This window comes from Ips typographus, linkage group LG13 (genome assembly GCF_016097725.1).
Source record: "Ips typographus isolate SLU linkage group LG13, UJ_Ityp_2.0, whole genome shotgun sequence".
Taxonomy (NCBI): Eukaryota; Metazoa; Arthropoda; class Insecta; order Coleoptera; family Curculionidae; genus Ips; species Ips typographus.
Window position 1 is genome coordinate 3,749,608 of NC_138434.1, and position 18,577 is coordinate 3,768,184.

At 34.9% G+C, this 18,577-nt stretch overlaps 2 protein-coding genes across 6 annotated transcripts in view; one reads left to right on the plus strand and one right to left on the minus strand.

Annotated features, from left to right (window-relative positions):
• Positions 1–18,577, minus strand: part of Taf1 (TATA-box binding protein associated factor 1) — a 282,189-nt gene that overhangs the window by 153,629 nt on the left and 109,983 nt on the right. The window lies entirely within an intron of this gene.
• LOC145737250 (uncharacterized) overlaps positions 1–18,577 on the plus strand; it is a 46,655-nt gene that overhangs the window by 2,705 nt on the left and 25,373 nt on the right. For 4 of the 5 annotated variants that reach the window (XM_081991863.1, XM_081991862.1, XM_081991864.1 and 1 more), the window contains exon 5: positions 17,767–17,933. In XM_081991863.1, the coding sequence (XP_081847989.1) occupies positions 17,767–17,933 (167 nt within the window). Of the gene's footprint in view, positions 1–14,993; positions 15,153–17,766; positions 17,934–18,577 lie in introns of those variants that run through there. The other variant, XM_081991866.1, reaches the window with a different exon arrangement.

Genomic DNA, 18,577 nt, shown 5'->3' on the forward strand with positions numbered 1-18,577 from the left:
GGGTTTGTGTAGGGTGTACCCAACTAGCAATTTGACATTTTTCTCACTTTCCATCTTTGTCTTTCAACTATGATTTAGTATAGTCAGTTCCTCTTTTAAAAGAATATGATAGGTGGGGAAGCCATCATTTTCGATTTCCTATGTTGCACCATATTTTCCTTACTTGATGTGTATATTTTGATATTAGGAAAGTAAAAAATGCAAATAATTACACTGTTCCTACAAAATAATCAAAATCTTGTAAAAAAATAAATAAAAAATCCGAGGGGTAGACCGGCGATAATTTTTTGTACACCAAAATGTCTTTTTGCATACAAAATACCTGGAAATGCCTTTAAAATACCTCACAATGCTTCATTATTGCTCAAAATGCCTCATATTAACTTGAAATACCTCGAAATGCCTTTAAATTATTTAAACTGCCTCAGAATGCCTTCAAATGTTTACCTACACATTTGTGGCCTTCTTAAATTGAGTTATGAGGCCCTTGGTATTGGGAAAATGATAAATCTTGAAGAAATGCATTGTTTTTTGGTCACGTGGCGTTTTTAGGTCAGATTTTTCAAAAACAATCACGTGACCTGCAAAATGCAGTTCAAACTTTGGAAAATTGATAAATTAAATTTAGACAGTTCTAAAAACTAAAATTGCAAAAATACATGTCACGTGACTTTGATAATCAGTTTTTCAATTTGCAACACTGTAAAGGCCAATTGACGTTGTCAAAAACCGTCACGTGACCTTCAAAATTCAATTCAAACTTTGGAAAATTGATAAATTAAATTAAGACAGTTGGAAAAACTGAAATTGCAAAAATACACGTCACGTGACTTTGATAATTCAATTTTTCAGTTTGCAACACTGTAAAGACTAATTGACATTGTCAAAAACGGTCACGTGACCTTCAAAATGCAGTATAAACTTTGAAAAATCGATAAACTAAATTTAGACAGTTGGAAAAACTAAAATTGCAAAAATACACGTCACGTGACTTTGATAATTCAATTTTTCAGTTTGCAACACTGTAAAGGCCAATTGACGTTGTCAAAAACAGTCACGTGACCTTCAAAACGCAGTTCAAACTTTGGAAAATTGATAAACTAAATTTAGACAGTTAGAAAAACTGAAATTGCAAAAATACATGTCACGTGACTGATAATTCAATTTTTCAGTTTGCAGCACTGTAAAGGTCAGTTAACATTGTCAAAAACAGTCACGTGACCTTCAAAACGCAATTCAAACTTTGGAAAATTGATAAACTAAATTTAGACAGTTGAAAAACTAAAATTGCAAAAATACACGTCACGTGACTTTGATAATTCAATTTTTAAGTTTGCAACACTGTAAAGGCCAATTGACGTTGTCAAAAACAGTCACGTGACCTTCAAAATGCAATTCAAACTTTGGAAAATTGATAAATTAAATTAAGACAGTTGAGAAAACTGAAATTGCAAAATACACGTCACGTGACTTTGATAATTCAATTTTTTAGTTTGCAACACTGTAAAGGCCAATTGACGTTGTCAAAAACAGTCACGTGACCTTCAAAATGCAGTTTAAACTTTGGAAAATTGATAAATTAAATTAAGACAGTTGAGAAAACTGAAATTGCAAAAATACACGTCACGTGACTTTGATAATTCAATTTTTTAGTTTGCAAAACTGTAAAGGTCAGTTAACATTGTCAAAAACAGTCACGTGACCTTCAAAATGCAATTCAAACTTTGGAAAATTGATAAATTAAATTAAGACAGTTGGAAAAACAGAAATTTCAAAAATACACGTCACGTGACTTTGATAAATCAATTTTTCAGTTTGCAACACTGTAAAGGCCAATTGACGTTGTCAAAAACAGTCACGTGACCTTCAAAATGCAGTTTAAACGTTGGAAAATTGATAAATTAAATTTAGACAGTTGAGAAAACTGAAATTGCAAAATACACGTCACGTGACTTTGATAATTCAATTTTTCAGTTTGCAACACTGTAAAGGCCAATTGACGTTGTCAAAAACAGTCACGTGACCTTTAGAATGCCATTTAAACATTGTAAAATTGATGAATTAAATTTAGACAGTTGTCAAAACTGAAATTGCAAATTATACGTCAAAGTCACTTGTCAAAAGTAAAATTTTCAACCTATTCCTAGGCCGCATTCGTTTTCAAGCTTCATGGAGCGAGCAGAGCGTTTTTGACGTCACGATGACGTAATTTGGCAAAACCATAATTTGACCAGTTGTCAAATTACGCAATTGTGACGTCAAAAAAGCTCCGCTCGCTCCATGGAGCGTGAAAACGGATGCAGCCTTTGTTTAAACTACATTTTTAAGGTCACATGACTGTTTTTGACAGATGTCAACTGGCTTTTACAGTGATGCAAGTTCAAAATTGTATTATTAACGTCGCATAACGTGTATTTTACAATTTCAGCTTTTACAACTGTCTAAATTTAATTTACCAAATGATCAACATTTAAATTATATTTTACATTTTGACACGTGTCAGTTGGCTTTGCCAGTGTTGCAAGCTCTAAAAGGGCATAATCAAAGTCACGTGATGTGTCTCTTGCAATTTTAGCTTTTACAACTGTCTAAAATAGTCTAAATTTAATTTACCACATTTTTGAATTTTAAACCACATTTTCAACGTCACGTGACTAATTTTGACAGATGTCAACTGGTCTTTACAGTGTTGCAAGCTCGAAAATTGAATTATCAAGTCACGTGACATAGTTCTTACAATTTTACTGCTGTCTAAATTTAAATTACCAATTTTTCAACTGTTTCTTTTAAATGATAAGTGTCTTTATTTGACACGTGCTAGCTTGGTTACTATGACAGTTAGAAAAATCGTTCAAATGTCAAAAAATATTTTTTGTTCGTCAGAATTTGGAAAAACAGTCATCTGACCTTAGAAAATCAATTTGAAGCTTTCGGCACAAGGTGAAATCAAGTGTCAAAAATTTGGTAAAACCTTTACGTTGTCACCTAACCTAACCTAAAAACTGTCACGTGACCTTTAAAAAAAATCAATTTAAAGCTTTTGGGTCTTTAAAATTTGGAAAAACAGTCACGTAACCTGAGGAAGTCATTTTTATTGAATCATTATGATATTTTGACAATAGTCATGTACAAATTGTAAAAGCAGACATGCTACTTAATCTAATCTAAAAACTGTCACGTGACCATAAAAAAAAATAATTTCAAGGGTGTATTTCATCAAGATTTATCATTATCTCAATGTGTAAACATTTAAAGGTATCCTGGGGCAGTTTAAATAATTTAAAGACATTTGGATGTATTTTGAGGCATTTTGAGCAATAATAGAAGCATTGTGAGGTATTTTAAAGGCATTTCAAGGTATTTTGTAGGCAAAAAGGCATTTTGAGGTACAAAAAATTATCGGCGGTCTACCCCTCGGATATTCCATAAGAATAGTAGATTTGTCAGCAAAACTGCAGTCTAAACATTAATTAAATTCTCAAGTCCTGAAAGGTTTGCTGATGTGACTTTTTGTTCTCAGTTAGTCAATATTGCATAGTTGAAAAGCCCAGAGATAGAAAATGAAAAAAAGTTATAGGGTGGTCAAAATTTACCTTTTAGTCGGACAGATAGAAAAACTGCCAAAAATCCGTTTCTTTTTAATGGATCTATCTGTGTTTTAATAAATATCATTAATTACTAAATTACTACAAAAGTTGGTGTTCTTTCCGACTGATCTGGCAACACCGCAAAGTCCAAAATATTTTAGATTGAATGAGTTTCAACAAAAAATATTGAGCCGTTCTCTAGATGCTTCTAATAGGTATATCACCCTGTATAGTGACCACTACTTTAAAGTAACTTCGGCGACATTCCAAGAAGTCACGCATTTGACTATAAAGTTGTAAGGTTCTTAAGGTAATCTCTATGGTAAATATTACCTCCCAATTACTACTAAATATGACTACAAATGAATGAATTCTTCCGAGTCACAGGGGTCGCCACATGTTCACATTTGACGGTCGTCAGATGTCATTTTTACGTCTCTATTGTCATGACAGATTTTTAAAAGCGCCATCTGTTGGTAGACTTGCATTAACTGGTATTGGCGGGCTTTTTGAATTAAATTAAGTCTTTCTTTCATGTTTTTTTTTTCAAGAAACAGGTAAATAAAACAAAGTCCAGTGTATGCAAAATATATTATATATATTTTAAGGAAATGAACATACAAAATAATATATATACTAATATTAATACTCTACAAAAATAATAAGCTTTTGGTTAGTAAGTTGGTGCAAAACCCAAGACCTTAAGACTATAGTTAAGAATAGATCATAAAGCTACACTTTATACATAAAACATTACTATTATAAATAACATGCACATGCAAATATCAACCATTGTATACCCATAGGTGTACCTCAAAGGTCTTTAAGAATGTTTCAGATATGTTTTTTTTTGGTTTTTGTTTTTTTTTGGTTGGTTTTTTATTTTGCTTCTTGAAACTAAAAAACGTGAAACTTACCAGAAGACAGGGATTCATTCTTGGAAAAGATGGAGGAAGTTGGAAGCACATCTTCATTAGGATTGCCTGTTGATGGATTACTTTGTGAAAATTTACTTAAAAAGAAATATATATAAACCTAGGAATACTTAACAGGTTTATAAATATTATTCTACTGGATATGCACAGATACCTGTATGAGAATTTGAGTTCATTTTTGCTTGTTTTTTTGGTGAATACGTGCCTAATAATTATAGATATATCAAATCAGTTCATTCAAACGTAATGTGGTGACGCGAGATATGATATAGCTAAACTTTTGAAAAAAACAAACTATAGCAAATAATTATATGTATTCATATTTACCAGAAGTTGGTGGTCTTTGATCTGGTAAGTTCTTTAATTTTTCATAGTCAATGGAGGGGATTTCAAGAGATTCTGTGAAACAAACATTTCAAATATTACAAGAACGAAAAGTATATAAGTCCATCTTCACATTTTTCACACAGTGGAGGTGTTAGGTAAGTGCAACGAAAGAGCACTCACTCAATCTCCACATTTTTTTTATTAGATTTTAAATGGTTATGCCCAACATGCTATCAGCAGTTTTTCCAGAAAACAAAACCTCAATTAAAAAAAAAATACTAATACTAACATGCGCGACATCACTGTATAGGTATATTTTGATTTGAATAAAATTACTTGGGGAATCTGGGTCCTTTGGTACTTGCTGGCAAGGACTTGGTAAGAACCTTGAAGAAATCACTCCCTTTTTTAGCATGCCTCTGTTATATGGGTTAAAGCTCGTACCTCATTTTGTAGTGTTTTTTATGTCATTAGATAGGAAATTTAGTAAGGATTCCAAAAATGTGCTTAAAACAGTAATTTTTCGACGACTTACTTTGAAAGTACCTCATGTACGCTTCCATTTAGAAGCAGAAAGGGGTTATTTGCCGCGCGCGAGCAGAAAGAGAGATTTTCTGCTCTAGAGCGTTTTCGCTTTCTACTAACAATCTACTCACCAACTTTTTTCGGCGTTTCCATAACAACGCTTGACATACCTGTTTGAAATAACCACATTCCGTCAAAGTGATTTATCGGTGACAATGAGTTCGAGCGACGAAAATGATGCGAGTTGTCCTTCTAATCCACCCCACAGCAGTCGTCGAAAAAATATCGTCTATATTTCGAGCCAAAAGTACTTTTGCCGCTTTTACATGATTGCAGCGTTCGGCTTCGCCTCAAGCTGCAAATTTCATGTGCAAGCGGCAAATATATACTTTCCGCTCTTAATATAGAATATACTATTTCTCACTCCAAGTGAGTTTGACAGGCGATTTTGTCCCTGACTGTCTTCAAACTGTGTTTCTGTCAGTTTAAACTTTAATTCAACTTTTCTCCCTGAGATTACCTCATTTTGTAGTGTTTTTTATGTCATTAGATAGGAAATTTAGTGAGGATTTCAAAAATGTGCTTAAAACAGTCATTTGTTCACTCCAAGTGAGTTTGACAGGCAATTTTGTTCCTGTCTGTCCTTTCGAACTGTGTTTCTGTCAGTTTAATATTTGATACCACTTTTCTCCCTGACATTACCTCATTTTGTAGTGTTTTTTATGTCATTAGATAGGAAATTTAGTGAGGATTCCAAAAATGTGCTTAAAACAGTAATTTAATCACTCCAAGTGAGTTTGACAAGCAATTTTGTTCCTGACTGTCCTTTCGAACTGTGTTTCTGTCAGTTTAATATTTGATACCACTTTTCTCCCTGACATTACCTCATTTTGTAGTGTTTTTTATGTCATTAGATAGGAAATTTAGTAAGGATTCCAAAAATGTGCTTAAAACAGTAATTTTCTCACTCCAAGTGAGTTTGACAGGCGATTTTGTCCCTGTCTGTCCTTTCAAACTGTGTTTCTGTCAGTTTAAACTTTAATTCAACTTTTCTCCCTGAGATTACCTCATTTTGTAGTGTTTTTTATGTCATTAGATAGGAAATTTAGTGAGGATTCCAAAAATGTGCTTAAAACAGTCATTTGTTCACTCCAAGTGAGTTTGACAAGCAATTTTGTTCCTGACTGTCCTTTCAAACTGTGTTTCTGTCAGTTTAATATTTGATACCACTTTTCTCCCTGACATTACCTCATTTTGTAGTGTTTTTTATGTCATTAGATAGGAAATTTAATAAGGATTCCAAAAATGTGCTTAAAACAGTAATTTTCTCACTCCAAGTGAGTTTGACAGGCAATTTTGTCCCTGTCTGTCCTTTCAAACTGTGTTTCTGTCAGTTTAAACTTTAATTCAACTTTTCTCCCTGACGATATCTCATTTTGTAGTGTTTTTTATATCATTAGATAGGAAATTTAGTGAGGATTTCAGAAATGTGCTTAAAACAGTCATTTGTTCACTCCAAGTGAGTTTGACAGGCAATTTTGTTCCTGTCTGTCTCTTCAAACTGTGTTTCTGTCAGTTCTAACTTTGACACCGCTTTTCTCCCTGACTGTACCAAATATTGTAGTGTTTTTTCAGAGTACTAGATAGGAAATTTAGTGAGGATTCCAAAAATGTGCTTAGAACAGTAATTTTCTCACACTAAATGAAGTTTACAGACGATTTTGTCTCTGTCTGTCCTTTCAAACTGTGTTTCTGTCAGTTTAATATTTGATACCACTTTTCTGCTGACTGTACCAAATATTGTAGTGTTTTTTCAGGGTATTAGATAGAAAATTTAGTGAGGATTCCAAACATGTGCTTAAAACAGTAATTTTCTCACTCCAAGTGAGTTTGACAGGCAATTTTGTCCCTGTCTGTCCTTTCAAACTGTGTTTCTGTCAGTTTAAACTTGAATTCAACTTTTCTCCCTGACAATACCTCATTTTGTAGTGTTTTTTATATCATTAGATAGGAAATTTAGTGAGGATTCCAAAAATGTGCTTAAAACAGTCATTTGTTCACTCCAAGTGAGTTTGACAAGCAATTTTGTTCCTGACTGTCCTTTCAAACTGTGTTTCTGTCAGTTTAATATTTGATACCACTTTTCTCCCTGACATTACCTCATTTTGTAGTGTTTTTTACTCGGGTTAAAGTCTTCAGGCAAAAAGTGCTTTTCACACACATAAGACCTGAAAATACATTTCAGTTTCATTTTTATCTACTGTACCTTATTTCTATTAAGTACTACTATTAGTAGTACCTAGGTATAGTGCAAAACTAGGGTATTAAAACAGATACATTTATTAGTCAGTGAGTCATAGTGCTGTTTAAACCCACTTTACGCAAAAGAATACATTAGTTTTCCACTATACTTACCAAAATAATCGTCATATACTAAGGAGCTATGTTGAGTTCTACAAATCATTAAACTTATTTTCTCTTTGCCTCCTTGAAAACCTCTAATAGTAATCCTCTTACTACCTTAACATTATAACGAATAAAAATGAACTTTACTTGAGAACTTATCTGCTATAAATTTTCATATTAGAACAAAGAAGTAAAATAAATAATCGTCCTAAAAATTGTTTCCACAGTGAAAAAGTAACACTGTCTTTTTCCGGGTTAGGAAAACGAAATCGTCGGGTATGTTTTGAAGGGCTGCACCCCTTTATGGTACATCCCGCCTTGCCCATAGTGACAAAATTCTTTGTAAAACCCAGCCCAGCCAAAAGCTAAAAAGAAAACTAAAAAAACCTATTGTGCAAAAATTGCACAAACGAAAGAAAACATTATAAAAACACCGCGCACGAATTAGCTAAGAGTATAAATCACAGCTATAAATTAAAAACTTCAACCGTAATATCAATATTTTAATAAATAGACTTGTCTAAAAAAATTTGAATTTGTCAAAAGTTGTTTACATCCATTTCATTTTGTTTTGCTTAACCACAAAAAACCATCTACAGGTAAAAACAATACAGTAGCTCCCCCTGGGTCTCGTAAGAATCCAAAACAAGGCTTCACATTGCCTATATGAGATTAGTGGGCCTGATGAAAAATGCAAGAATAGACCAGCGATATATTGACATTATACACACTAAATGACAACTCAAAAATGAAAGTAAGGCTATATGAAGACACCGAGGAAATCACAATTAAAAGAGGCGTTAGACAGGGAGACATTGACTTGACTTGTCTGTTAAATGGCTCTGCTCTCAGCAATTTGCCAGCACGATTACGTAAGAGGCTCAGAAAGTCGGGCCTGTGCCCCTGAACCTCTAGAATTTTCACAAAAGTTTACTTCACAAACACAAAAAGGTCTAAAAAACTGCTTAAGGGCACGATCCGAGTGAAAGATATAGTCATTCCTCGTGGAAACTATAACCGTCACTGTCACATCCACGTGGTCCTGACCTAGGTTTTCACCCTTTCCGCCTCTTGGAAGTGCACCGCACAAGACAATTCCCCGTAGACCTTTAGGAATCGACGTTTCCACTTAGAGGCCCCACATTTCCACTCGATCGGCTGCGGAATTCGGTCGTCAACTTCAAATTTCTCTGAACACCGTTTCAAGAAACGTGGTTTCTTAGCGACAAAAAATGGCGCCCACGAAACAGACGTGCGATGCGTTTCAAGTTGAAAATCGAATTGCAGGGAGACATTGTGTCACCCAAATTGTTTACACTGTTGCTAGAAGACGCCTTCAAGAGCCTACACTGGGAAGACAGAGGAATTAATATATCGGGAGAAAAACTAAGTAACCTAAGATTTGCTGACGACATTGCCATTTTTGCCCCAAACAATGAAGAATTACAACACATGCTTATAGAACTACAACAAGAAGCAAGAAAAGTAGGCCTAGAAATGAACATTTCTAAAACCAAATTCATGACAAACCAACGGACAAACATAGAGAGTATAAATGTGCTAGGACAACAGGTAAAGAAGGTGAACTCTTATGTCTACCTAGGTCAAGAGTTAACATTGGGTAAAGCTAATCAAGAACTTGAAATTAACCACAGAATACATCTAGGATGGGCAGCCTACGGGAAGATGCGTCACGTCTTCAGCTCCAACCTACCCCTCAAACTAAAAACCAAGGTTTACATGGAATGCATTCTCCCAGCAACAACCTACGGATGTGAAACATGGGTCCTAACAAAGAAAATCTTAAATAAATTAAAGATACACCAAAGATCAGTAGAACGAAAAATGATAGGAATAACGCTTAAAGACCATAAAACCAATGAGTGGATAAGAAATAGAACCAAGGTAGAGGACATAGTGAGGCGAATGGGCAGTCTTAAATGGAACTGGGCCGGACATGTTGCCCGAAACAAAAACAACTGGAGCGGAAAAATAACAAGATGGAGACCTTGGGGGGAGAAAAGAAGCACCGGCAGACCACAACAAAGATGGTATGATGACATCAAAAGAACAGCCGGACTTAACTGGAACCAAGTGGCACAGAACAGGGAAGACTGGAAAAATATGAGAGAGGCCTATATCCAAAGGATAGAAAACGGCTAGAAGAAGAAGAAGAAGAAGATGACTTTAAAGTCCCGTTAGCTCAAAGTTTCCTACTTTAGTAATTTCTACGTATGTCCTATCTTTGTACATCACTTTCTGGTAAATTTCACTCTCTATGGTTACATTTTGTAGTAACAATTACGGAGTTTTTACTAATTTTTAGTAATTTTCGACCATAAATGCTAGTTGGGTAGGCATGAGACTACTTAATACAAGCTGCCCTGCTGAATAACCAAGTGTGAGAGTAGGGATGTAAAATTTCCGGAGAAATAAAAAAATCTGAAAATTAAAAAAAAAAAATTGTTTTTCACATTTTTGGACTATTAACTTGACGGTATTCTGGTAGTTGAGGTTAATTTTGAAAATAAAAAATTTTTACTTGAAGTTTCTTGACAATTCTAGTTTTTAATTTTTCAAGATCACAGTGTATCGACGCCCTCTAGCTGCTAAACGGGGCAACTTAGAGGTGCCCGCTCAGCGTCACGTGAGAGCCCCGTTCATTAGCTTTCTTTTGTTATACGGTGGTTTTATACAGGGTGGTTCAAATAAGCGAGTTATGGACGATTTTCTTGAAAAGTGTTCGAAAACTTAATCTAAATTATTAGGGATTTTTTTGGGCCTACTACACTAACGGCGACCATTTTGGATTTTCCTTAATCAAACTGATTTTTTTTCAACTAATTTGAATCTGGAGAACACATATCTGACGTCCATTTTGCTCTAACTGGCACCGTTTCGGAGATGACCTTGAAATTATGTCAATTTTGACACTTTAGGGCGTGGCACCCTTGCAAAGTGACATTTAGACAAATGACACTTTACGTCATTTTTGTACTATTAACCTGAAGGTATTTAAGCAGTTGAGGTTAATTTTGAAAATAAAAAATTTTCTGAAAAAAATCAGAAGGTATCACCCTGGAAAATTCTTGACAATTCTAGTTTTTAATTTTTCAAGGTAAAACAGTGCATGATACCAAAAAAGTGTATAGAAGGTAAAAGTTGCATCCCATCGAGGTGCATTTGTGGTAACCATTTCAGACCTGTAACCTGAAACGTTCCTGAGATATTGAGCAAAAACGGCAAAAAACGAGAGTCAACTTTGACGCCCTCTAGCGGCTAAACGGAGCAACTTAGCCGTGCCCACTCAACGTCACGTGATAGCTCCATTCATTAGCTTTCTTTTGTAATATGACGTGTTTATACAGGGTGTTTCAAATAAGCGAGTTATGGACGATTTTCTGGAAAAGTGCATAAAAATTTAATCTAAATTAGGGATTTTTAGGCCTACTATACTAATGGCGACCGTTTTGGATTTTCTTTAATCAAAGTGATGTTTTTAACTAATTTGAAGCTGGGGAACACAAATCTGACGTCCATTTTGCTCTAACTGGCACCGTTTCGGAGATGACCTTGAAATTATGTCAATTTTGACACTTTAGGGCGTGGCACCCTTGCAAAGTGACATTTAGACAAATGACACTTTACGTCATTTTTGTACTATTAACCTGAAGGTATTTAAGCAGTTGAGGTTAATTTTGAAAATAAAAAATTTTCTGAAAAAAATCAGAAGGTATCACCCTGGAAAATTCTTGACAATTCTAGTTTTTAATTTTTCAAGGTAAAACAGTGCATGATACCAAAAAAGTGTATAGAAGGTAAAAGTTGCATCCCATCGAGGTGCATTTGTGGTAACCATTTCAGACCTGTAACCTGAAACGTTCCTGAGATATTGAGCAAAAACGGCAAAAAACGAGAGTCAACTTTGACGCCCTCTAGCGGCTAAACGGAGCAACTTAGCCGTGCCCACTCAACGTCACGTGATAGCTCCATTCATTAGCTTTCTTTTGTAATATGACGTGTTTATACAGGGTGTTTCAAATAAGCGAGTTATGGACGATTTTCTGGAAAAGTGCATAAAAATTTAATCTAAATTAGGGATTTTTAGGCCTACTATACTAATGGCGACCGTTTTGGATTTTCTTTAATCAAAGTGATGTTTTTAACTAATTTGAAGCTGGGGAACACAAATCTGACGTCCATTTTGCTCTAACTGGCACCGTTTCGGAGATGACCTTGAAATTATGTCAATTTTGACACTTTAGGGCGTGGCACCCTTGCAAAGTGACATTTAGACAAATGACACTTTACGTCATTTTTGTACTATTAACCTGAAGGTATTTAAGCAGTTGAGGTTAATTTTGAAAATAAAAAATTTTCTGAAAAAAATCAGAAGGTCACCCTGGAAAATTCTTGACAATTCTAGTTTTTAATTTTTCAAGGTAAAACAGTGCATGGTACCAAAAAAGTGTATAGAAGGTAAAAGTTGCATCCCATCGAGGTGCATTTGTGGTAACCATTTCAGAGCTGTAACCTGAAACGTTCCTGAGATATTGAGCAAAAACGGCAAAAAACGAGAGTCAACTTTGACGCCCTCTAGCGGCTAAACGGAGCAACTTAGCCGTGTCCGCTCAACGTCACGTGATAGCTCCATTCATTAGCTTTCTTTTGTTATACGATGTGTTTATACAGGGTGTTTCAAATAAGCGAGTTATGGACGATTTTCTGGAAAAGTGCATAAAATTTAATCTAAATTAGGGATTTTTGGGCCTACTATACTAACGGCGACCATGTTGGATTTTCCTGAATCAAAGTGATTTTTTTAACTAATTTGAACCTGGGGAACGCAAATCTGACGTCCATTTTGCTCTAACTGGCACCGTTTCGGAGATGACCTTGAAATTATGTCAATTTTGACACTTTAGGGCGTGGCACTCTTGAAAAAAAAAACATTTTGACAAATGACACTTTACATCATTTTTGTACTATTAACTTGCAGGTATTTAAGCAGTTGAGGTTAATTTTAAAAATAAAAAAATTTCTGAAAAAAATGCGAAGGTATCACCCTTGAAAATTCTTCACAATTCTAGTTTTTAATTTTTCAAGGTAAAACAGTGCATGGTACCAAAAAAGTGTATAGAAGGTAAAAGTTGCATCCCATCGAGGTGCATTTGTGGTAACAATTTCAGACCTGTAAACTGAAACGTTCCTGAGATATTGAGCAAAAACGGCAAAAAACGAGAGTCAACTTTGACGCCCTCTAGCGGCTAAACGGAGCAACTTAGCCGTGTCCGCTCAACGTCACGTGATAGCTCCATTCATTAGCTTTCTTTTGTTATACGATGTGTTTATACAGGGTGTTTCAAATAAGCGAGTTATGGACGATTTTCTGGAAAAGTGCATAAAATTTAATCTAAATTAGGGATTTTTGGGCCTACTATACTAACGGCGACCATTTTGGATTTTCCTTAATCAAAGTGATTTTTTTAACTAATCTGAACCTGGGGAACACAAATCTGTCGTCCATTTTGCTCTAACTGGCACCGTTTCGGAGATGACCTTTAAATTATGTCAATTTTGACACTTTAGGGCGTGGCACCCTTGAAAAAAAAACGATTTTGACAAATGACACTTTACATGATTTTTGTACCATTAACTTGCAGGTATTTAAGCAGTTGAGGTTAATTTTAAAAATAAAAAATTTTCTGAAAATAATCAGAAGGTATCACCCTTGAAAATTCTTGACAATTTTAGTTTTTAATTTTTCAAGGTAAAACAGTGCATGGTACCAAAAAAGTGTATAGAAGGTAAAAGTTGCATCCCATCGAGGTGCATTTGTGGTAACCATTTCAGAGCTGTAACCTGAAACGTTCCTGAGATATTGAGCAAAAACGGCAAAAAACCAGAGTCAACTTTGACGCCCTCTAGCGGCTAAACGGAGCAACTTAGCCGTGCCCGCTCAACGTCACGTGATAGCTCCATTCATTAGCTTTCTTTTGTTATACGATGTGTTTATACAGGGTGTTTCAATTAAGCGAGTTATGGACGATTTTCTGGAAAAGTGCACCAAAATTTCGCTCAAATTAGGAATTTCTGTATTCGAGGAGGGTGGCCAAAGAAGGCTTCTAGATCAAAAACAATCGAATATCGATACAAACATTTTACATGAAGTAGGCCTAGAATTTGACGTAGATTCCAAAAGTCGAATAAAAAATTTTAAGTTTGGTTTGTTGCTCAAATTCGGGACACCCTGTATACTGAAAATTCATATTTGGTATTTTTTTTCTAAAATGAAAATTAAACAAGTTACAAGGATGTTAAAAATTCATCGAATCACCCTGTAAACTACTCCATTATATTGTCAATAACTCGGTTATTTTGAGAATTATAGGGTGGTTCAATATACCAATTTGTAGCCCTTGAAATTCTCTTTTGTCCACCCTGTATAACTTTTTAACCTAAAACGTCGAATTAGTGAGTTATTTATTGTTAAACTGAGTTAAACAGAAAGTTTCCGGAAGAAATTGAAAAATCTGAAAATTCAAAAATAATTCGTGTTTTAATTAATTGTACCGGGTGACCCAATAAGACCATATTTCATAATCTCATTTTCTCAATATTTCAGGTTAGGAACGAGAATTTGAAAAACGGTTTTCACTGGCCTATTTGGAGGTTATTTGGCTTTCTCAAAAAGAAAAACTCATATCATTCCATTTGTTTTTTTTTATTTTTTATTTGGAATTTGAGTTATCAAAAGTAGCCCCCTGGCGCAGAAAGATTCAACTAAATTAACTATATTTTGGTTGATTCTTATTGCCCAAGAAATGCTCTTTTCAACAGTACCGAATTTGTTAAAATTTGAGACAGAAATTTGTTTTTTACAAAAATGATAGATAAATTGGTTTGCTTTAAAAATGAGGAAAAAAAACTAGTTTATTGTGCAAAATTTATAGAAAAAACAATTTAAAAATTTAAAATGGCAGTTACGGCCTCTGGTGGTCATTTTTAGAACTTGAAAATATTTTCCAGCGATTCTTCATAATCGATTTACCTTTTTTGACGTCACAATGACGTAATTGACAGTTGGTCAAATTATGGTCCAAATTACGTCATTGTGACGTCAAAAACGCTCCATAGAGCTTGAAAACGAATGCGGCCTGTGTGCGATAGTATCAGTGCATAGTACAATTAGCTAAGCGGCAGTACATTGGTAGCGGAAAAAAGGGGCCACATAATCCGTGCCCGATTTTCTGCGAAGCGGCCGCAAACGACCGATTTTCTTGCCTTTGCTCGACTGTTTGGAAAAACACAGATTTACTGCCGCAAAAACGACCGAGCAGTATGCGACGAGCCGCCCAGTCGTCTCACAAAGGTAAAACGAGCATGAATGCCCTTTGTTGATCGCGTTTGTTTCGTTTCAAGTCGATCGATTCGAGTGCCGCCGGCCATTTAGTCATTTCCTGCCCCTTATTTTCCTACAAGAAGAGCGGGTGATATCTGGGAGATTTACTGGGGGGCTTTAAATCAGTCGTACTACTAGTAGTACTGGTTCAATGTACTCATCATAGTGTCCGGACTAATTTACGCTCGTCCAATCTAATTTTTTATACTGGGGCAGAGTGTGTATAGTTCAAGTGCAACTCGATTTATTTTCGGTCGTGTTTACGTTGTGTGAGTAATTTCCCACTAATTCACTAGCAAAACAATTATTGATATAGTAGAGGCTAATTGCATTCAGAAGTTGCCTTTAATTATAAAAAAATTCCTGCTCCATAACCTTTTACCTAGAAAATTAATAAAGTATAGTAGTATCACCCATTACACAATGGAAACAACTTTGAGTGTAGAAAATTCTACTATGTTTACCCAAACATCCTTCCGTCCGAGTTTTCAGGCTTGATTACCACTAACAGACCGAATAAACGCAGTCAGAACAACATAAATGGGTTCAATTTGGTCGAATGTAAAAAATGCTAAAACTGCGCCAACCGGTTTATTATAAAACAATTAGCGATTCCACTATCAGTTTATTACATTTCCGTCGATCACACACACACACAATGGCGGTCATTTATCGTCGTTTTCTGTTTGTGTGTTCAAGGTAAGGTTGTCCTGATAAAGAAACGCGAGTTATATGTTACATACCTAACCCTTTTATTAGAAATACTTAAACTATGTTAATGTGTAGTCAGCAACTAATTTTATATAAAATAACTAGAATTGTAGTGCTCGGGTTCAGTTCCATATTATTAAGTTCACTTTGTAACTCGTCCGAAATAAATTTGTGTTTTTTAAAAATCATTATTTTTGGTTTTAAAATTTAACTGGCGCAGTCGGTAGGATTCTGATTGAACGGGTTCGACAAAAATCGCGAAATCCGGTCGGTTTTAACGGTTTGTCAACCGGAACCTAAAACCTTAAAAACACGTTTTGGAGAGTGAACGAGTGAGTGGAGAAAGTCCAACTTCGACTCAACTCCGGGAACTGTAGGATTAAGTACTTGGGATTCCTCCAACAAGGTTCCTTTAGGATTAGAAGTTAAGTGCCTGGGATTCCTCCAATAAGGTTCCTTTAGGATAGCAGTAAGCAACTACATATAGAAGACTAAGTATCCAGCATCCATTCGAGAATGATAAAGCTCATCATCACCGAAATCTTATTGTAAGTGACTTCCTTTTTTCCATTTTCTTTTTTTTCTCCCTATGATACAGCTCGAATTTAATTAATCTTTATAGTTTATGTCTGACGTTGAAGATATTGCTTCTGAATTATCACAACTAAGTTTAACAAGTAGAAACGTTTTATCTTCCACTCGTATTGAACAAGAACAATCTGAATATTTAACTATTTTAAGTAAAACACTTTCAAACATTCAAGAAGTAAGTGAATCTATAACTATAATACTAACTAATAATACTAGAACTTTGCAAAGATTTATCAGTTCTTGCGAAAATTTGTTACGTAATTTTCAAAATGCTGAAAACCCAGCAGATCCAATAAATGTTATATTGTTTGATACCATCTTAGGTAAATTACGTGGCAGGGCCGCTGATTTAATTGGTACTAGGTCCGAAATTAATTCATGGAATGCTTTAAAAAGAGGTTTAAATTTAACTTTTTCTGATCAACGTGGAATTGACTGTCTAATTCAAGATCTTATTACACTAAAACCACAAAAGAACGAACATCCTCTTCAGTTTGGTATGCGTATACAAGATGCTCGCAGTCTCCTTTTTGCAAAATTAAGCACAGAAGTGCATGATGAATTATTAAAATTGCACACTACGATGATTTTGCTTTAAAGACTTATCTAGCAGGGTTACCGTATCATTTACAATTAGTTGTAAGGTTGAAACACCCTGAAAATTTAGAGGAAGCATTAGCACATACATCTGAAGAAGAAAACTTTCTGCAGTTTAGTTTAGGAAGAAATAATGTTTCAAGTACTCTTCCAAATTTCAAACAACAAAAACCAGTAACAAGTAATTCTTTTCCAAATTTTCAAAGACCTCCTCAAATGCATCTTTCAAATTCTTCAATGCATCCATATAATCCATTTAATACTGCAAGATTACCATTTAACAATTTTTCAAAACCCTCTTCTAAGAAGGATGCCCCCAACCTCCGAAACCTCACATGATCCAGGAGCTTCAGATATTATAGTGTAGTTTCCAAATTTGACGTAGTCTCATTTCTAGGTCGGGAGGAGTTATATGTTACATACCTAACCCTTTTATTAGAAATACTTAAACTATGTTAATGTATAGTCAGCAACTATGTAATGTGTAGTCAGCAACTAATTTTATATAAAATAACTAGAATTGTAGTGCTCGGGTTCAGTTCCATATTATTAAGTTCACTTTGTAACTCGTCCGAAATAAATTTGTGTTTTTTAAAAATCATTATTTTTGGTTTTCAAATTTAACTCGCGTTAACATAGTAAAAACAGTAAAAATATCTGGAATTTTGTATGTTTTTGTTTGTAGAAACGAGTAGTTCCTCCGCCACTCGCACGCCACTGCGTTCGAGAGATGATAAAAAGCTCACCAGTGCCTCGAGCGATAAACAGAAAACCGCTAGTTCCGGACAGGACGCGATGATGGACGGCAAAACCGGTACAAACGATGACGTATATGAATTCAAATCTGTTAAGGTTAGTTTAGGTTTGTTGGGAGGTGTTACTCATTTTCTTGTTGCTAATTGGGTTTACGGTCTCACATTTTCCCCACAAACATTAACCTAGTCGTCCTAAAAAGAAGAGAATCTGAAAAAATTACACAATGGTAGAACACAAAAAACAACAACTTAATAAATATTAAACCTGACAATGTGCAATTTGGAACTCTGAGAAGGGTTTTTGTCAAAAAAATTTACATTAATTTTGACTCGTAGACAACCTAACATAAATAGAACTAAATCTGCAATACTAAGCGGTGAGTCACTGTTTTGTGTCACCGCTAGATGGCGCCAGCACCATACATATTGAAGAGCCATCTGCTGGCTGGTAAGGGATTTATAATGTGGCGGGAAATTTAAGCGATTCTCTTTATAATTTATGGCGTTAAATTTATAGTATGATTGACAGACATTGACTGCATTTTCTGTCACTTAACACTTCATTCAATAAGTCCCGGGACCAAATAAGAAAAACAATTATTTTTCATGAAATTCGTCTTTATTCATCAATATAGTTCCCTTTGTTATGATTCACACTGGATGACCTTCCTTGTCCTGACGTGAAGAGAAATGGGTTGGAAATATTAATTTGCATTATAATGTCCACCTCACTTTCCTGAA